Raw genomic sequence first — 22,348 nt, forward strand, 5'->3', positions numbered from 1 at the left:
TTGTATGTTTAAAACTATCATAAGATTGTATGTCAATGATACTTTAATAAAAAATTAATTTAAAAATAAATAAAAATAAAAATGGCATTTGAAAAGTCCTTTAAAATTATTTTTTCTTTTCTGTGACTTAAAATTTAGATTCAATATGAAAAATTGTTGCAGAGTTTTTAGGCTCTTTTTTTTTTTTCCTGATAAGATCTCATTTAAAAAGTGCTTATAATGAAGCTTATATGTGTCATTCTTTCAGCTTTAAATCTGTTAATTTGTACAACAATTTATGTTTGTAACATTAATCCAAGGCTGTAAGACACTGAGATGCTATTTGAATTATGTGATGAAAATTTATATAAATTTGGAATGCCTTTAAAATTTATCAGGATTTTTTGGTTTTATAAAATTTGCAAAGTAAAATTGGGTAATAATATTGGGTAATAATAAACCCATATTTTGTTAAAATAAGTCATTTTCTTAGCCTCTATGAAAGACTCTTTCTTAGCCTCTTTCTTACCACATATAACAGTCTGTATTGAGTGGTATTCAGATTCAGTACTAACCCGGGCTAAACCTGACTTTGATAGCTATGAGATTGCTCTTGTTTTTCTAAAAATAAATGTTATAATAGTATATTTGTTGTTATACATATATTATTTGTTGTTATAGGTTATAGCCTCTTCATTGCTCATGGGGTCTCAAGCAGTCATCGTAATCTAATTTTATTTAGTTTCATTTATTATATCCAGATTCTTGATTTAAACTGAGAGCAAATATAATTCAAAGTTACCAAGTCAGTCTTTCCAGAACTATTTTGTGTTTTTTTGTTTTGGAAAACAAGCAAATGTGTGTTTTATCTTATTTTTGCTTCTTGCACTCCAAAATTCTTGAGGTAGTGGGGATTGCTTTCTTAATCTTTCCATTCCCATTTCCTAAAATTATGCCTGGCCTTTGAGACAATGAATGTTTGTTGAATGAGTGAGTTGAATTGAATGAATTGTTGCATTTCCTAATGAAATTATCCCCCTTATTTTTCCTCAGGATCCTCCTCCCCCATACCACAAAGGTTTTGTTTTTTAGCCTAATCTGAAACAAAACCTAGTAGCTATTTTTATACTTCTCAACAAACTCAGCTAATATATTCACACTTACCAGTAAGACATCTCACAGTCTTACTAATTAACTGGAGGAGGAAGGGAGAGTATACAGGACATAGCTAAGGATAGTTCCTATTAGGGGACGGCAGAGCAAGCAATAGCATATATAAAATAAGGTATGACTTGAGCCCAGGAATTTTCCTTAAGGTGAAAGTAGTCCATTTATTTGGCACTAGTTATATTACACAGACTCCTCTAGGTGGAACACAAATTGAAGAATTTTACCATTACCTAATAGTACAGTTAGGTTAATATTTTTCAGTGTATGTGTAACTCTGTATTAGGGAATATAATCTTCCTATGGATGAATCCAGCCAACATTTTTTGTTCCTTTACTTGACTTAGCAGCATTTGACATAGTTAACTTCTTGTTTTCTGAAATACTATCCATTTATTATTCTTTGTTTTTTTTTTTTCATTCCTCTCTGCACCCTGCTATGGACTAAATTGTGTTCCCCCAGAATTTATGCTTTGAAGCCTTAACCCCTGATAATATTTGAAGAGGTATTTGGGAGGAAATTTAGAAGTTTAGAAGAGGTCATGAGGGTGTGGCTATCATGATGGGATAAATGCCCTTTAGAAGAAGAGATACCAGAGAGCTTGCTCTCTATTTCTCTTTGCCATGTGAGGGCAGCAAGAAGGCAGCCATCTGTGAGGCAGGAGAGAGCTTTCCTCCGAGATCCACCCTGATCTCAGACTTCCGGCCTCCAGATCTATGAAAAAATAAATTGTTGTTTAAGCAACCCAATGTGTAGGGTATTTTGTTATGGTTGTTTGAGCTGACTAATACATATCCCTTCATCTTTATAAATTCCTCTACCATTTCTTGTTTGTGATTCCCTAATGACATACGAGGAGGTTGAACATCTTATGTTTATTTGCCACCTTTATATTTCTTTGGTGAGGTATTTGTTTAGGTCTTTTGTTCATTTTTTAATTGGGTTTTTAATTTTCTTACTATTGAGTTTTAAGAGTTCTTTTTATATTTTCATTAACTGTCCTTTTTCAGACATTTATAAATATTTTCTTCTAGCTTGTGTCTTGTCATCTCATTCCCTTGATGGTATCTTTTGCAGCAGAAGTTTTTAATTTTAATGAAGTACAGCTTATCAGTTATTTCTTTCATGGATCATGCTTTGGTATTGTATCTAAAAAGTCATCAGCATAGTTAAGGTCATTTAGATTTTCTTCTGTGTTACCCATTTTGGGTTAATTTTTGTGAGGAATGTCAGGTTTGTGTCTAGATGCATTCCTTTGCATGTGGATGTCCAGTTGTTCTAGTTCTATTTGTTGAAAAGAGTTTGTGTTGATGATTTTGTACTTTTCTGCATAGACAATTATTTCATCTGTAAAGACAGTTTTATTTATTCTTCCCAATCTCTATACATTTTATTTCCTTCTCTTGCCCAGTTGCATTAGCTAGTACTTCTAGTATGTTGTTGAAAAGTGGTAGTGAAAGAGGACATCTTTGCCTTATTCCTGATCAGAGTGGGGAAGTTTCTTGTTTTTACCATTAAGTGTGTTAGAGTTTTCTGAGATGTTCTTTAATCAGGTTGTGGAAGTTCCCTTTATTCCTGATTTGCTGAGTTTTTGTCATGACTGGGGGTTGGATTTTGTCAAATGCATTTTCTACATCTATTGATGTGATCATGTGATTTTTCTTTTTTTTAGTCTGTTGATGCAATAGTTTATATTCCTTGATTTTTTAAATGTTGAGCCAGCCTTACATACCTAGGATAAATCCCACTTGATCATAGTGTATGAATCTTTTTATACATTGTTGAATTCAATTTGCTAATATTTTGTATGTTCCTAAAAGATACTGCTCTGTAGTTTTCTTCTGATGTCTTTGTCTGGTTTTGTAGGATAATTGTGGTCTCAGAATGAGTTTGAGAAGAATTCCCTCTGCTTCTATCTTCTAGAATTAATTGCAGAAAATTGGTATAATATATTCTTTAAATGATTGGTAGGATTTACCAGTAAACCCATCTGTGTCTGATGCTTTCTGTTTTGGAAGATTATTAATTAGTGATTCAGTTTCTTTAATTGATATAAGCCTATTCAGATTGTCTTTTTTCTTTTGTGAGTTTTGACAGATTGTGTCTTTCAAGGAATTGGTCCATTTCATCTAGATGATTGAATTTATATTTCATTATTGGAGAGAAAATTTGCATAGAGGTTTTCATAGTATATCTGTATATTCACAGAATATCTTTTATTAAATATTTAAGGCCCAGATCCATAATAATGTCCCCTCTTTCATTTCTGATATTAGTAATTTGTGCCTTTTCCCTTTTTTCTTAGCCTGGATAGAGGCTTACTGTTTTCATTGATCTTTCCAAAGAACCATCTTTTGGTTTTGTTGATTTTTCTCTATTGATTCCATTATGAATAGTATTGATTTCTGCTCTCATTTTTAACTGTTTCCTTCTGTTCACTTTGGATTTAATTTGCTCTTTTTTTTTTTAGTTTCCTAAAGTAGAAGCTTAGATAACTGATTTTAGATCTTTTTTTTCTAATATATGCATCCAATGCTATACATTTCCCCTTAAACACTGCTTTCACTTAATTTCCCTAAATCACAGAAATTTTGATAACTTGTATTTTCATTTTCATTTAAACTTGTATTTTCATTTTGTTTAAGCTATTTTTTTTATTTCTGTTGTGATTTCTTCAGTGTGTTATTTTAGAAGAGTGCTTTTTAATTTCGAAATGTTTTGGAATTCCCAACTATCTGTTATTGATTTCTAGTTTAACTTCATTGTGGTGTGATAGCACACATTGTATGATTCTTAATGTTTGTAATTTGTTAAGGTAAGTTTTATGACCTAGAATATAGTTTATTTTGGTGAATGAATGTTCCATATGACCATGAGAAGAATGTGCATTCTGTTATTGATGGATGAAGTGGTATATGGATCATAATTATATCCAATTGCCTGATGGTACTGTTGACTTCATTCAAGTATGTTCTTACTGATTATTTTCTGCCTCCTGGATCTGTCCATTTTGATAGAGAATGTCCAGATTTCTAACTGAAGAGTGGATTCATCTATTTCCTCTTGCACTTCTATCAATATTTGCCTCATCTATTTTAAATCTCCGCTGTTAGTTGATACCCATTAAGGATTGTTATGTCTTCTTGGAGTATTGACCCCCTTATCATTATGTAATGCCTCTCTTTATCCCTGAAAATTTCTCTTGCTCTGAAGTGTATTCTGTCTGAAGTTTTATTCCCATTTCCATTCAGTATATTGGCCATGCAAAATGTAAATGCTGATTAGATTAAATAGTTAAGTATTTGATGGACAATTTTAAATAATCTTATGTCTTGCTTCCTAGATCGTTATATTTTATTATTGGAAAGAAAATGAATGTGACTGATGATGGAAGGAAATAAATGATTTGAATATAGTTAGTTTTGGGGTGTGATAATTCAACAATAAATTCTGAAACATATTTTATTTTTTGAAACAGACATAATTTTGTTATAGAATAATCAATCTATAAAAATAATGGAGTATTTTGGGGAAAGTAATCAGATTTTTAAAACTGTGTTTTAAAAAAATCAGTTCTTCAGGTGCTGGGAATGTAGCCGACCGTGTTTTGGCGCAGCTCTTAACGGAAATGGATGGCATTGAACAGTTAAAGGATGTGACAATTTTGGCAGCTACTAACCGCCCAGATAGGATAGACAAGGTAAGAAAGGCGGCATCTGGGTGGGCATTGTAAAATCAAGAACTGGATCATTTGATTATGTCAGCTTTTTTTCCCCTGTCAAATTACTTTCTAATCAATTTTTCATTTAGAGGATACTGAAAGATATTAAACTGAAAGAAGTGAAGAGAACAGAGAAAAACTTACATGTTCAATTGCTTATGGTTTGCTATTTGTGAAGCTGTTTTGTGACCCTTTGGATTTCCCCTTCCTAATTGTTGGATCAGCTTTCAGTATATTTCTCTAGAGAATTTAAGTTCTGAGATTCTTTTTTTTGTTTCATTGACTGATTTTTGAGAAGCTTTGAACATTTTCATTCATATTAAGGTAAATTTCTGGTTCTTTAGCACTAGTTAGACTCAAGTTATTATCAACAATTTTAGAAGTCCTGGCCTAGCAGTTGTTTTCAGAGTAATTAGAATTAAAATGACAATGGACTTTAGTTCTCTTGAGAAGTTACTTAGGCTATAGCACTTAATTAAGTTATATAGGTGCAAAATTAACCCTTTCAGGCTCTTGCTACCTCTTTTCCCTCAGGTTATAGTTTAATAAAGCAGTCCACTAAATTTTAAATGCCTACTTTATACTTAATATATACTTTTTTTACAGGGTTATAAATTTAGAGTATAAATTTACTCTCAGTGCATGAACCAATTTCTCTTTTTTGTTAATATTATTGCCTCGTGTATGACCATATGAACTCCTCCCTCCCTTTGCACATTCACACAGACTTTCAATTTTAAAAATGGGATTTTAAAAAATTATCCTTTTTAAGACAGAAAAGGAGCTTTTATGTGGGAAGAAAGCCTTGCTTTTGTTGAGTTAGATACTGTACTTATGTAATAAAGACCCTTTGGTCAAATATAGGTAAGAAAGCTTTGGACCTTAGTAAATTGTTCCCTTTCTGATGCAGTGTTTTATAAGCCAGATGAGTTCTGAGCACATATAGGATCTGGATCAGTGCCCATGAATCTCTGATGTCTATAAAAAAAGACAGAACTATATCTTAACAAGCATTATATAGAAAGTATTGAAAGAGCCCTTAAAGATTACCTAATCCTGCTTTTTGGTTTCACAAATAAAGGCTCCAAATCCAGAAAAGTTATCTTTCTCCTGGTAAGAACACATTGTATTTTTATCACATTTGTCTCCTGGTTACCCTATGGCTGATGAGCTCTAAAATTTCTTCAGTTGCCTTTTCTACAGGGCCAAATCTAATAGTGACTTTCTCTGGTTTCTTAATATTATATGTCTTCAATGTTAGATGCATTTCTTGAAGTAGTGCTTTGGGCTTACAATAAACTTTTCTGGATTCTTTCAAATCAAATGGTATGACTTAACCTGCTTAGTGCTTATGTTAGTTTTCTCTTGCTTTGTAATCAATTACCTCAAATTTAACAGCTTCACTCAATACCCATTTGTTAGTGTTTGTGTAGGTAGGTCAAAATCCGGGCATGGCATAACAGAGTTGTCTATTCAAGGATTCACCAAAGGCTAAAAACAAGATGTTGGCTGGACTGCATTCTCATTAAGAGCTGGTATTGTTCTAAGCTGTGGTTGTGGAACAATTCAGTTCTTGTGATTATAGACTAAGCACTTAAACTTACTTACTTAAGCACTAATTCCTACCTTACTAGCTGTCAGGTAGGAGCCACTCTCAGCTTTTAGAGACCACCCACATGGCCCCTTCCATCTTCAAAGATAGCAGTGGAGAATCTCCATCCCATTTTACACCTCTCATGCTTTAAACTTCCACTGCCAGGAAAAGTCCAGTCTTTTTTTCAAGTCTCACCTGATCAGGTCAGGTCCACCAAGGAAAATCTCTCCACCTTCAAGTCAGCTGATTCAGAACCTTAATTACATATGTAAAAGCCCTTTGCAGTAGCACTTAGATTAGCACCTATATTATTAGTACCTAGGAGACTATGTATGTCCACCAGGGGACCAGAATCTTGTGGCTGTACTAGAATACTTCCTACTACAGCATTCTTTCAGCTTTTTCTCCCATCTCTATTTGAATTTTCTTCTGGAGAATTGGAATTCTAGGAAAAACTTCTAACTCTGTCACAAACCAACTTATCCTTGTCTGTCATATGACTGGCTACAAAGTAGCTCCTTTGAAATGTTCTTATTTTGTGGAATCTATTAGCTTTCATCAAATGCAGCTTTTCTGTGCCTTGCCTTGTCCAGATATATCTTTCTTAGAATTACACATATAGTCTCTCTTGAAATAGAAAAAGATAAATGAATTTTAAACTTTTTTAAAGGGTACAGTTTTCATGTTCTTTATATGTGTTACATTTTATAAATCTGTTGTTTAATACAGTGGAATTGTTGATTTGTAATCTGTTTTGCTTACTTTTTCCTTCATAGAACCTAAATTGAATGCCAACTATTTGTGTTTCACTGTAGGGTATAATTTATCCTAGTTTTTAACTACTCTTGGTTCAAAAGAACTTGAGAAATTTTTAAGATAATCCTAGGGAAGTTACTGGGCTGCTCTAAGGTTTTGGGCCTTTTTTCAAGGTTATCGTAGAATATGTCAAAACCCCCAAAGTAATGGTGGATGACCTTCATTCTTTTTATGATACTTTGGTCTGTGGATCTCTTGGATCACTTGGAGAAAATGCTTAACTAGATTTGGGGCAGAATTTTTCTTCAGATGTGGGAGATTAAAGGAATGGAAGTGGTTCTTCTTTTTTGCATTTCAGACTTTTTGTACTGTTTTTGTGTGTTTCTTACCTGCTAATAATATTTGTCTTAGAGACAGATTTTATGTTTCATTAACAGCAACTCCTAAGTGATGGTCTTCAACATCACAGAGTTTGAAAAATTAAAGTTTGGGAAATATCTTGCCAAAGTTCTAGTCATATTTTTGATCCTTCATAAAATGTTATCTTTAATGCTTCAGCTCTAAAGACACCTAATTATCCAAAATAAGTGTTTTAAGTACCAGTGTCATTACACACTGTTTATACCTGTTGGCTAATTAACCTTTGTTTCAAGAGGCTTCAGAGAGAAGTGCAAACATGACATATATATACATATGTCATGTTCATATATATATGAATATATATATATGAATTCATAAGGATGCTTGTGTGTTTATATGTATACATGTATATATCGTATATACACATATTAATATAATTTGATTAGTTTTAAAAAATTAGAAAGCCAACCTTTTAAAATTATTCTTGAGTGAGCACAGTTAAATTAATATATCAAAAGTGTTTGCTAATTAGACAAAAAGACTTATTTTCACCAAGTCAGGGGATCTAAAGGTCTTCAATTTGTTCTTAAAATTTTTCAAAATTTATAATTTTGTTTAATTTTTAATAGATGAAATATTAAAACCATGACTGGCAGCAAAACATAAAATTGGTAAATGGGAGAAAGTATTTTTAAGTGGTGTAAGTATGGTTTCAAGATCATTAAATGATACATACTATGTCTCCAAGTACAGCTTTGAATTTAGTACATTGAAGCATGGTCTAAATGTTCTGTATATATTCTGTAGTTGTGCAGAAAAAAAACTACTTTAAAAATTCAGTGATTTTTGTAAAAAATATTTTAATCCTTTTCTGTTTCAAGCAGCATTTCATATTCATGTGAAATATGAATTACTTCTTAATTGTATTTTTGTTACTACTCAGATGATACATACTATAGCAAAAGTCTATTTCCTTTCCAGATTTTTCTTTGAAGAACTATCAGAGAGCATTATTTACTGTTGTTTAATAGTACTCATAAAAAAGTTTCAGCACTTATGTAATTATAACATGGTGTTCAAAGTGTGCCTTGAATGTGCTGGTAGAAACAAAACAATCACAAGACAATTAAAACCAACAACTTCCTGTTTTCAAATAGATAGACATAGTTTATAACACCTGGAGGAAACTGTAATAGGAAGAAAATAGGTGACAGAAGAATTAAAGTAAATTTCATGTGCTGATGCTATAGAGATTTTCTTTTTAGCCTCAGACTGTAAAGAAACAAAAAATATTGTGGGTGGAGGGGAGACGCTGTTCTGGCTTCAAAGAAGTAATACATTTAGTCTAACTCTGGCTACATTTAAGTAAGGTATTATAAGTCTTATAAATTAGTTAACATCCACTACAATCCTGTATGTAGCCTGTTAATCCACAGCCTTTATGTCATCATGACCTGAGGTAGAATGGGGAGAATTGTTGGAATGTCAGAGAAGTGAAATTGACATCATTATGTGACCCATATGGTGTTCATATTTAGCATATTTTTTATATTAAAATTTCAATTTTAGTGTGGTGAAGTAAAGCTGGAGTATTTTAGGGATTCTGGTGATTCAGCAAAGTGAGACACAGGTCAAGAATCAATGTTCTCCCAGAAGATGACTGGTTAGCCAGAGACGGGTAAGATTCCTCAAGGGAGGAACAACCTAAGACAGGCACAGTCGCAGGGGGGTCATCAGGTGAGAAATTGGGGATCAACAGAGGTGAGGCTTAGAACCTCACCCCCCCGTTCTGAGAGAAATCTTCTGCATACGTGGATGTTTTATTGCCCTTGTCTAGCTTGGATTAACACATAGTCTACAGGCACACACCTGATCATCTACATTTGCTCTCTTACAACACTAAACTATGTTTTCTACCTTTATCTCGTATCTACCTACCACTTCAGCATTTTATTAAAAATAATAATAATAAAGAGAGAAATGTGGTATCCACATATAAGTCAAATATAAAAACCAAATGAGTATTCATATTTGAACTGACTGTTTATAGTTCATAATGCGTGAGCAAAACCGAAAGTTTCTGTGATGACTGCCTTTGTATTGTTCACTATGTAACTTATTCATTATGTAAGAATTTGTCTCCATGTAAGAACTTGTTTGTTATGCCTCAGAAGATTAGAGACTGACGAAAATTAGGCTTGGGGTGGATTAATGATTGTGCCTTGAGCATTGACTCCCCTATACAGAATTTTATTGTTGTTAACGACCATTTGATCAATAAATATGAGAGATGCCCTCACAAAAAAAAAAAGGACAGACTTCCAATGGTAAAATAAATAAGTAACCGGGATGTAATGTATAGCATAAGGAATATAGTCAGGATATTGTAACAGCTTGGTAGGGTGATAGCTGGAACCTAGAATTATGTATGTAAATGTTTTATCACTGTGTTGTACACCTGAAACTAATGTACTGTAATACTGTGCGTCAACTACCCTTCAATAAAAAATAATTATCTCCAAAAAAAAAAAAAAAAAAGAATCAATGTTCTACTTCTATGTCATATTTACCTGTCAAATGCACTGGTTGTGACATAGCACACTAGGCTCAATAAAGTGATTGCTGTTGTCTCTGATGGTATCCCAAAGTCTACATAGGTCTTTTACTCCCTATGCCCCTTCTCCTTATAGAAGAGTGAAAAGAAGTTGTGTCCTCAAGTGTGCATTTTGCACAATGACAGGATGTGAAGGACAGATGAAGATTAATGAGATTGTGTGATGTCAAGTAGATACATTGTTTTTAGATTGATGATTGTCTGGATTTCCTCAGTATATGAAGACTTTAAAACAGCAAAGGACTAAATTATCATTGATGCCAAATTATAGTTAAATGCCCAAAGTGTAGGATTTTCTATTATTCTTTGTTAGGCTGTTGCTTGTGTGGCCCCTTTAGGAGAATGTAGTGTCCAAACCATGACATTTCATGCATTTGTGTTGAATATTAAGGAAGAAATGGTCATATGTCTTCTTTCCCAAATGTTTGTTAAACAAGCCTCAAAATAATTTAATTTTATGAATATTTTTAAATTTTGTCTTGTTGGTACTTTTATTACTGATGCCTAGTATGTAATAGGCTCTTAGTAATTGTAAGTATTATTATCCCTAGCATATAAACTAGTTTTCTCATAAAAGTAAACTGTAGAATTGAAAAAATTCTAAGCCATCTATGGAAAAGATTGCTCAATTGAGGAAAATTTTGGAAGTTATGTAAAGGTCATTGAACAAAAAGTTCAAGTGTTTTCACTGTATCTTTTCTGGCTGTAGCTGTAAATATTTCAGCTTTGGGGACTGGGGAGTAGGAGAGATGAGAGAAGTTGATCAGAGGTTGTATGCATCATTTACATATTGATAAGATTAAGACCCCTGTCTCATGGGTCAGCAAATTATGGCCATAGGCCATATCTGGCCTGTTTTTTATATCCCATTAACTGAGAATGGTTTCTCCATGTTTAAATGGTTGAAAAAAATAAAAAGAAAAATAACATTTTGTGACATGTGGAAATGATAGGAAATTCAAATTTTGATCCCCATAAGTAAAGCTTTATTGGAACACAGTCACACTAATTTGTGTTAATGTGCTGTCTCTGACTGCATTTGTACTACTACTTTTAAACTTTAGTCTTTTAAAAAATGTGCTTTCTTGGACTAAAGAACTATTCTTTCACACTGAATGACTCACCAAAATAAATCTAGAAATGAAGTTTTTATTACATAAATGTATATGTTTATTCACTGTACTTGAATCTCAAAGTTGCATTGGTTTTGGCTTTTTAAAATTGTGAATTGAATACCGTTTTTAGAAAGTATTTGTTGTCATTTGGATATTCAGGCTTAGATATTTAAATTTTGGGAAGTTTAAGGTTCTGTGTTTAGGTATATTTGTTTGATAAATAATACTTGATGATGTTAGCAAATAGGAGCACATTTAATCCTGTGTTAGAAAGTATAGGCATACCTCAGAGATACTGTAGGTTTGGTTCCAGACCACTGCAATAAAGCAGACATTGCAATAAAGTAAGTCAAATGACTTTCTTGGTTTCCTGGTGCATATGAAAGTTATGTTTATACTACAGTCCATTAAGTAAGTGTGCTGTAGCATTATGTCTAAAAAACCAAGTACATGCCTTAATTTAAAAAGTTTTTTTTGCTAAAAATGTTAACCATCATCTGAGCTTTCAGCAAGTCATCTTTCTGCAGATGGAGGGTCTTGCCTCATTGGTGTTGATTGCTGACTGATGAGGGTGGTGGTTGCTGAAGATTGGGGTGGCTGTAGCAGTTTTTTAAAATTAGGCAACAATGAAGTATGCTATGCTACTTCTATTGACTCTTTCCACAAAGAGTTTCTCTGTAGCATGTGTTGTTGCTGTTGATAGCATTTTACTCACAGTAGAACTTCTTTCAGAATGGGAGTCAGCCCTGTCAAGCCCTGCCACTGTTTTATCAACTAAGTTTATGTCTTATTCTAAATCCTTTGTTGTCATTTCAACAGTCTTCACAGCATCTTCACCGGGAGTAGATTCCCTCTCAATAAACCACTTTCTTTGCTGATGCATAAGAAGCAACTCCTCAACCATTCAGGTTTTATCATGAGATTGTAGCAATTCAGTCACATACTCAGACTCACTTCTAATTCTAGTTCTCTTGCTATTCCACCACATCTGCAGTCATTTCCTCCACTCTAGTCTTGAACCCCTCAAAGTCATCCATGAAGGTTGGAATCAACTTCTTCCAAATTCCTGTTAATGTTGATACTTTGACCTCTTCCCAAGAACCATGAATGTTTTGAATGGCATCTAGAATGGTGAGTCCTTTCCAGAAGGTTTTCAGTTTACGTTGCTCAGAACCATCAGAGGAATCCCTATCTTCTGCAGCTATAACCTTACAAAATGTATTTCATCAATAATAATGCTTGAAAGTTGGAAATAAATCCTTGATCCATAGGCTGCAGAATGGATATTGTATTAGCAGGCATGAAAACACCATTAATCTTGTTGTACAACTCCATCAGAGCTCTTGGGTGGCTAGGAATTTTGTTAGTGAGCAGTTGTACTTTGAAAGGAATTTTTTTTAGAGCAGTAGATCTCAATGGTGGGCTTAAAATGTTCAGTAAACCATGTTGTAAATAGATGTGCTGTCACCCAGGCTTTATTGCTTCATTTATAGAGCACAGGCAGAGTAGATTTAGCATAATTTTTAAGGGCTCTAGGAGTGCCCTAGGATTTTCATAATGGGAAATGACCATTAGCTTTAATGTAAAGTCACCAGGTCCATTAGCCCTAAGAGAGTCCTCTCTAGCTGTGAAAGTCGCAGATAGCATCTTCTCCCAACAGAAGGCTGTTTCATCTACATTGGAAATCTGTTGTTTAGTGTAGCCAACTTCATTAATTATTTTAGTTAGATCTGGCTAACTTGGTAAAGCTTCTATATCAGCACTTTCTGCTTCACCTTGCACTTAATGTCCTGGAGACAGCTTCATTCTGTAAACCTCATAAACCAAACCTTCACTGGTTTCCAACTTTTCTTAATGCAGCTTCCTCATCTCTCTCAATCTTCATAAAATTGAAGAGAGTTAGGGCCTTGCTGTGAATTAGGCTTTGGCTTAAGAGAATGCTGTGGCTGGTTTGGTCTTCTATCCAGAGCACTAAAACTTTCTCCTGATCAGCAATAAGGCTGTTTCAGTTCCCTATCATCCTGTGTTCACTGGAATAGCACTTTTAATTTCCTTTCAGGAACTTTTTCTTTGCATTCACAACTTAGCTACCTGTTTGTTGCAAGAGATGTAGCTTTGAGCCTATCTCAGCTTTCAATATGCCTTCCTCATTAAGCTCAATGATTTCTAATTTTTGATTTAAGTGAAAGTCATGTGACTTTTTGTTTCATTTGAACATTTAGAGGCCATTGCAGGGTAATTAATTGCTAATTGCAGTATTGTTATGTCTCAGGGACTAGGGAGGACAAAGGAGTGGAAGAGGAAACAGCCAGTTAGTTGGTGTAGTAGTGAGAACATGCACATTTATTAAATTCACCATCTTAATGTGTGCGTGCTTTGTCGTGCCCCAAAGCAATTATAATAGTAACATCACAGGTCACTATAACAAATATAATAATAATGAAAATGTTTGAAATAGTGCTAGAATTACTAAAATGTGACACAGAGACATTTGGTAAACAAATACTGTGGGAAAATGGCTCCCATAGACATATAGCAGGTGCTAGGACTTTAGGCCTAAGAAATAGAAGAATTAATTTTTACTGAACTCACCTTGTTAGATTTGATAGATTCTTCCTAATTTGTCAAGTGTGGGGTCCTATTTGTGCCATTCCCTATGTATCTTTTATATACATAGATAGCAGTGGCATTATATATCTTAAATACCAAGAAGAATTTGTATAGATTTGTGACTTTTTGAAAAACGGTTTAACATAAATTTCAGAACGTCCAATTTATGTGAGCTTCATGGAACATTTAATTGGCACAGATGGTTGGGGGTATTTTTTAAAATTTATTTTCTATTTTGGTATTATTAATGTACAATTACATGAACAACATTATGGTTACTAGACTCCCCCTATTATCAAGTCCCCACCACATGCCCCATTACAGTCACTGTCCATCAGCTATAGAATCATTACTTGCCTTCTCTGTATTATACTGCCTTCTCTGTGTCCCCTCCACTACATAATGAGTGCTAACCATAATGCCCCTTTTTTCTCCCTTATCCCTCCCTTCCCACCCATCCTCCCCAGTCCCTTTCCCTTTGGTAACTGTTAGTCCATTCCTGGGTTCTGTGATTCTGCTGCTGTTTCGTTCCTTCAGTTTTTTCTTGGTTCTTTTACTCCACAGATGAGTGAAATCATTTGATACTTGTCTTTCTCTGCCTTGCTTATTTCACTGAACCTAATAACCTCTAGCTCCATCCATGTTGTTGCAAATGGTAGGATTTGTTTTCTTCTTAGGGCTGAATAATATTCCATTGTGTACCACGTCTTCTTTATCCGTTCATCTACTGATGGACACTTAGGTTGCTTCCATTTCCTGGCTATTGTAAGTAGTGCTGCAATTAACATAGGGGTGCATATGTCTTTTTCAAACTGGGCTGCTGCATTCTTAGGGTAAATTTCTAGGAATGGAATTGCTGGGTCACATGGTATTTCTATTTTTAGTTTTTTGAGGAACTTCCATACTGCTTTCCACAATGGTTGAACTAATTTACATTCCCACCAGCAGTGTAGGAGGGTTCCCCTTTCTCCACATCCTCACCAACATTTGTTGTTGTTTGTCCTTTGGATGCTGGCTATCCTAACTGGTGTGAGGTGATATCTCATTGTGGTTTTAATTTGCATTTCTCTGATGATTAGAGATGTGAAGCATCTTTTCATGTGCCTGTTGGCCATGTGAATTTCTTCTTTGGAGAAGTGTCTGTTCAGCTCCTCTGCCCATTTTTTAATTGGCTCATTTGCTTTTGGTTCGTTGTGGTGCATGAGCTCTTTATATAATTTGGATGTCAACCCCTTATCAGATATGTCATTTATGAATATATTCTTCCATACTGTAGGATGTCTTTTTGTAATACTAATGGTATCCTTTGCTGTACAGAGCTTTTTAGTTTGATACAGTCCCACTTGCTCATTTTTGCTTTTGTTTCCCTTTCCCGGAGAGATAGGTTCATGAAGAAGTTGCTCATGTTTATGTCCATGAGATTTTTGCCTATGTTTTTTCCTAAAAGTTTTATGGCTTCATGACTTACATTCATGTCTTTGATCCATTTTGAGTTTACTTTTGTGTATGGGTTAGACAATGATCCAGTTCCATTCTCTTGCATGTAGCTGTCCAGTTTTGCCAACACCAGCTGTTGAAGAGGCTGTCATTTCCCCATTGTGTATCTGTGGCTCCTTTATCATTTATTAATTGACCATAAGTGCTTGGGTTTATATCTGGGCTCCAGTCTGTTCCATTGGTCTACGGGTCTGTTCTTGTGCCAGTACCAAGTTGTCTTGATTACTGTGGATTTGTAGTAGAGCTTGAAGTTGGGGAGCGTAATCCTCCCCGCTTTATTCTTCCTTCTCAGGATTGCTTTGGCTATTCAGGGTCATTAGAGGTTCCATATGAATTTTAGAACTATTTTCTCTAGTTCATTGAAGAATGCTCTTGGTATTTTGATAGGGATTACATTGAATATCTAGATTGGTTTAGGCTGATGGCCATTTTGACAATATTAATTCTTCCTATCCATGAGCACGGGATGTGTTTCCATTAATTGGTATCGTGTTTAATTTCTCTCATGAGTGTCTTGTAGTTTTCAGAGTATAGGTCTTTCACTTCCTTAGTTAGCTTTATTCTTAGGTATTTTCTTCTTTTTGATGCAGTTGTGAATGGAGTTGTTTTCCTGATTTTGTTTCTGTTAGGTCATTGTTAGTGTATAGGAATGCCACAGATTTCTGCATATTAATTTTGTATCCTGCAACTTTGCTGAATTCAGTTATTAGATCTAGTAGTTTTGCAGTGGATTCTTCAGGGTTTTTTATGTACAATATCATGTCATCTGCAAACAGGGACTGTTTGACTTCTTCCTTGCCAATCTGGATGCCTTTTATTTCTTTGTGTTATCTGATTGCCGTGGTTAGAACCTCTAAAACTATATTGAATAAAAGAGGGTAGAGTGGGCATCCTTGTCATGTTCCTGATCTTAAAGGAAAAGCTTTCAGCTTCTTACTGTTAAGTATCATGTTGGCTGTGGGTTTGTCATGTGTGGCCTTTATTATGTTGAGGTACTTGCCCTCTGTACCCATTTTGTTAAGAGATTTTATCATGAACAGGTGTTTTATTTTGTGGAATGCTTTCTCAGCATCTGTGGAGATGATCATGTGGTTTTGGTCCTTTTTGTTGATGTGGTGGATGGTGTTAATGGATTTTTGAATGTTGTACCATCCTTGCATCCCTGGGATGAATCCCACTTGTTCATGATGGATGATCTTTTTGATGTATTTTTGAATTCAGTTTGCTAATATTTTGTTGAGTATTTTTGCATCTATGTTCATCAGGGATATTGGTCTGTAATTTTCTTTTTTTGTTGAGTGCTTGCCTGGTTTTGGTATCAGAGTGATGTTAGCCTAGTAGAATGAGTTTGGGAGTATTATCTTCTCTTCTACTTTTTGGAAAACTTTAAGGAGGATGGGCATTAGGTCATCACTAAATGTTTGGTAAAATTCAGCAGTAAAACCATCTGGTTGAGGGGTTTTGTTCTTAGGTAGTTTTTTGATTACCAATTCAATTTCTTTGCTGATAATTGGTCTATTCAGGTTTTCTGTTTCTTCCTGGGTCAGTCTTGGAAGGTTGTATCTTTCTAGAAAGTTGTCCATTTCTTCTAGGTTATCCAGTTTGTTAGCATATAATTTTTCGTAGTATTCTCTCATAATTCTTTGTATTTCTGTGGTGTCCGTAGTGATTTTTCCTTTCTCATTTCTGATTCTGTTTATGTGTCTAGCCTCTCTTTTTTTTCTTTATAAGTCTGGCTAAGGGTTTTTCTATTTTGTTTATTTTCTCGTAGAACTGGCTCCTGCTGTCATTGATTCTTTCTCTTGTTTTATCCTTCTCAATTTTACTTATTTCTGCTTTAATCTTTATTATGTTCATCTTTCTACTGACTTTGGGCCTCATTCCTTTTCTAGTTCCATTAATTTTGAGTTTAGACTGTTCATTTGGGATTGTTCTTCTTTCCTGAGGTAGGCCTGTATTGCAGTGTATTTCCCTCTTGGCACAGCCTTCGCTGCATCCCACAGATTTTGTGGTGTTGAATTATTGTTGTCATTTGTCTCCATATATTGCTTGATCTTTGTTTTTATTTGGTCATTGATCCATTGGTTATTTAGGAACATGTTATTAAGCATCCATGTGTTTGTGGGCTTTTTCATTTTCTTTGTGTAATTTATTTCTAGTTTCATACCTTTGTGAGCTGAGAAGCTGATCAGTACAATTTCAATCTTTTTGAATTTTCTGAGGCTCTTTTTGTGGCCTAGTATATGATCTATTCTTGAAAACGTTCCATGTGCACTTGAGAAGAATGTGTATCCTGTTTCTTTTGGATGGAGTGTTCTGTAGATGTGTGTTAGCTCCTTCAGTTCTAATACACTGTTCAGTGCCTCTGTCTCTCTACTTATTTTCTGTCTGGTTGATGTGTCCTTTGGAGTGAGTGGTGTTGAAGCCTCCTAAAATGAATGCATTGCATTTTATTTCCCCCTTTAATTCTGTTAGTATTTGTTTACATATGTAGGTGATCCTGTGTTGGGTGCATAGATATTTAAAATCCTCTTGTTGGAGTGACCCCTTTATCATTATGTAATGTCCTTCTTTGTCTCTTGTGACTTTCTTTGTTTTGAAGTCTATTTTGTCTGATACAAGTACTGCAACTCCTGCTTTTTTCTCCCTATTAGTTACATGAAGTATCTTTTTCCATCCCTTTACTTTCAGTCTGTGTATGTCTTTGGGTTTGAAGTGAGTCTCTTGTAGGCAGCATATAGATGGGTCTTGTTTTTTCATCCGTTCAGTGACTCTATGTCTTTTGATTGGTGCACTTAGACCATTTACATTTAGGGTGATTATCGATAGGTATGTAATTATTGCCTTTGCAGGCTTTAGATTCATGGTTAACAAAGGTTCAAGTGTAATTCCCTTACTGTCTAACAGTCTCATTTAACTCACTTGATATGCTATTACAAACACAACCTAAAGATTTTTTTCCTCCTTTTTCTTCCTCCTCCATTCTTTGTATGTTTTGAATCATATTCTGTACTCTTTATCTATCTCTTGGGTGACATCTGTTCAGCCTAAGGAACACTTCCATCTATAGGAGTTTCTCCAAAATGCACTGTAGAGGTGGTTTGTGGGAGGTAAATCCTCTCAGCTTTTGCTTATCTGGAAATTGTTTAATTCCTCCTTCAAATTTAAATGATAACCTTGCCAGGTGAGTATTGTTGGTTCAATGCCCTTCTGTTTCATTACATGCCCTTCTGCCCTGTAAGGTTTCTGTTGAGAAATCTGATGATAGTGTGATCGGTTTTCCTTTGTATGCGATCTTTTTTGTCTTTCTAGCTGCTTTTAAAAGTCTGTCTTTATCTTTGATCTTTGCCATTTTAATTAAGTCTTGATGTTGTCTTCCTTGGGTCCTTTGTGTTGGGAGATCTGTGCACCTCCATGGCTTGAGAGACTATCTCCTTCCACAGATTGGGGAAGTTTTCAGTAATTACCTCCTAAATGACACTTTCGATCCCTTTTTCTCTCTCTGCTTCTTATGGTACCCCTATAATGTGAATATTGTTCCAGTTGGATCAGTCACACCGTTCTGTCAGTAGTCTTTCATTCCTAGAGATTCTTTTTTCTCTCTGTGCCTCAGCTTCTTTGTTATCCTCTTCTCTAATTTCTATTCCATTTACTTTCTCTTCTACTACATCTAATCTGCTTTTAAATCCCTCCATTGTATATTTCATTTCAGATACAGAATTTCTTAATGATTGAATCTCCATCTTAAATTTGTTCCTGAGTTCTTAAATATTTTTCTGTACCTTCATAAGCATGTTTATGATTTTTATTTTAAAGTCTTTTTCAGGAACATTGGTGAGTTCAGTTATATTTGGCCCTTTTTCTGGGGTTTGTGAGATTTTGGTCTGCACCATGTTCTTTTGTCGTTTCATATTTCTGTGTGGTACCCTCTAGTGCCCAGGAACCCCAATCTCTGGAGCTGCTTAGCCCCTAGAGTGAGGGTGGGTTCATAGGGGAGGGGAGCTGGTGCCTGGGTGGAGGAAAGATCTTTTCCTGATTCCTTTCTGCTGTTACTGTCTCCAGTATCAGAGCCCGTGGGCCAAGCACACAGGTTTAAACCTCTGTGCTTTGCGTCTTTAGCTGCCATAGGCAGGGCCTCCCTCTGACTGGCCTGACACCTTCGCAGTGACTGCCTGTTTGCAGTCCGGTGCCAGCAGGCCAGGAGGAAGGCTCGGAAGGCTGTGTGTCACAGTGGGGGGCCTGGGAGCTGAGTAGGCAGCCAGCAGGTTGGAGAACCTGAACCTCCTCAAAGTTCCCAATCTGCTGGGCAGAGCGCACCCAGACAACCTTGTACTCCTTTCCCTTCTCCCATGCCACAAGCTCTGTGCAGACCCCGCCCTTCAGCAGCCCTCTCGCTGCTAGGAAGCCTCTTAGACCACCTGCCTTTCCCTTGTCCCAGAGTGGCCTGGCATAGATTCCATCCTCCACAAACGGCTGGACAGTCAGTCTCTTAAGCACTCCGCTTGTCCCACCTCCCCAACCTCCAGAGCACCACACATTGTAGGTTTCTGCCCGGAAAGCAGATCTCCAGGGCTAGGCGTTCAGAAGTCCCTTGCTTCCACCCCCTCCCCCACTCCCTTTCTCTTCCTCCCGCTGGTGAGCTGTGGTGGGGGAAGGGCTCTGGTCCCGCCAGTTTAAGGCTTTCATACATCAGCCTTCTTTCCTGTTGCTGTTTTGGGGTTAGTTGTATTAACTATATTTTCGCACTATCTGTGGTTTTGGGAGGTTCTCTGTCCCACCTCTCATGCCGCCATCTTGAATCTTTCCTTAGGTTGGGGGTATTTTTGAAGAACCAAAGAAGCCCTGAAGAGAAACTAGGATGAATAAACTAGGATGAATAAGATTGTTTGTGGAGAAAGATCAGTTGAAAGTCAAATTCACCTAATTTACCTTAAGAATTATTTTGGGGAAGGAAATGCTTTCTATTTTCTCTGATGGAAATACATAGACAAGAGAAGACTGAAACTACAATCAATGAAATTTAAATAAACTTAACTCCTTGGTTTTATAGACTGTTAAAGCGAAGAGTTCAGCATTAATATGATTTAAGCCTTGCAAGTGTTTATCATTTATTTTCTTTTAGCTTTAAAGCAGTGCTGAAATTTGTAGTTTATTTCTTCATCATTTACTTCCACTTTTGTAATCTCAGTTTCATGATATTAGATGTATTATATGAGGAGGTGTGTGATTTTCTTCTTTGAACATTACACTTACAGCATTTGGGCACCTCCCTTCCCAAACCTTAGTATTTCTAGATGCCTTTTTGGAGTGTGCATATCATTGAGAAGGGACTTCTGCATAATGTAAGCAGCATAATTCCGTAAATGTGTCTAGAGGAAATGAAATTGGCGCATGTAACAGATGACAAAGATGATAGAAACTAGAATATTCTATGCAGATTGTGATAGGAAGGCCTGAAACTGACCAACACTGAAAGAAATGAGACAGACAGACACAGATGTGGTGATTTTGGTTTCATATTCCAACCCTGTTGCTAATAAACTGTGTATTATTTGAAATTATTTAGCCTCCTTGGGCCTCTGCTTCTGTACCTGTCAAAAATCTGTACTAGATTCTTCTGTACTAGATAATTCCTGATACATCATTCACCTTCTACAGTTCTCTTACTTTGTTACACCGATACAGAGAATAATACAGATTCCAAATCCTATATAAAAGAATGCTATTTACCAAGAAAATTTCTGAGGTTTTTTGTTTTGTTTTTTAAAGGCTTTTTCAGGTAACCACCATCCCAAACTTTGTTATTGAAAAGTTCCTTTCTTCAAAAAGTTTATAAAGCAAAAGATATTATCCAGGTGTGCAAAAGTGACTTTTCTTTTCAACTACTTGACTGTCAGAAAAGGGGGGAAAACCATAAATCAGCCTTAAGGCTGCTGTTGTGTAATAAAAACCTTGGTTGACAGTTGAAGAACACCTTAACTTTTTCTCTGAAAATTTATTACTCTTTGAAAAAGAGAAACTTGTTGAGCTGCATATTTTCTACTCTCACAGATGTCTGATCAATGTTTATGATATCTTTAATATTTGGTCTAATATGCTTTTTAAAAAAGCTATGAATGTAAAAATAGTTTTTAGTTAAAACAAATATATAACTATATGATTTTTTGAAGTTGAGTAACTTATAAGTTTGAAAAAGATTCTTCACTTTTATTTCTAATGGTCCTAGAATCCCATATTTGGGAACAATGTTCAGTATAGCCAAGATTTAAATCTGAAGATGTGTATTGAATATTTTAAAGTAATTAATAGCAAGGCTTAATTTGTGATTATTTTTAAGTGCTTGGAGAGTGTTAACAGTAATGTGTCATTTTGGGGGAGGGGATTGGGCCTCTCTTTTATGTTATTTTTTTAAATTGAGGTATAGTTGACACAAATGCATTAGTTTCAGGTGAACAACATAGTGATTTCACAGTTATATACATTACAAAATGTTCACCATGACAAGTGTGGTTACCAAATGTTGCCATACAAAGTTATGGAAATATTATTAACTGTATTCCCTAAGCTGTATTTTCATCCTTTTGACTTACTTATCTTATTACTGAAAATTTGTGCCTCTTCATCCCCTTTACCTATTCAGCCCACTTCCTCTACCCTCTTTGCTCCCCCACCACCAGCAACCACAGTTTGTTCTCTGTATTTGTGAGTTTGTTTTTTGCTTGTTTGTTTTTTAGATTCCACATATAAATGAAATCATATGGTAATTGTCTTTCTCAGTTTGACTTATTTCCCTTAGTGTTATACTCTCTAGGTCCACCCATGTGAATTGTAAGATTTCATTGTTTCTTTTTGAATAATGTGCTATTTCTGTGCCTGGCCTTCTCTTCTATGTGTGTGTGTGTGTTTGGAAGTGATGTGCAAAAGTATCAGAGGG

At 35.2% G+C, this 22,348-nt stretch overlaps 1 protein-coding gene across 5 annotated transcripts in view; it reads left to right on the plus strand.

Moving 5' to 3' along the window:
• AFG2A (AFG2 AAA ATPase homolog A) overlaps positions 1-22,348 on the plus strand; it is a 383,456-nt gene that overhangs the window by 150,900 nt on the left and 210,208 nt on the right. For all 5 annotated transcript variants that reach the window (XM_036922969.2, XM_057502600.1, XM_057502602.1 and 2 more), the window contains one exon: positions 4,721-4,847. In XM_036922969.2, coding sequence (XP_036778864.1) covers positions 4,721-4,847 — 127 coding nt within the window. The remainder of the gene's footprint in view (positions 1-4,720; positions 4,848-22,348) is intronic.

This window comes from Manis pentadactyla, chromosome 5 (assembly GCF_030020395.1).
Source record: "Manis pentadactyla isolate mManPen7 chromosome 5, mManPen7.hap1, whole genome shotgun sequence".
In the NCBI taxonomy this organism is placed as follows: domain Eukaryota; kingdom Metazoa; phylum Chordata; class Mammalia; order Pholidota; family Manidae; genus Manis; species Manis pentadactyla.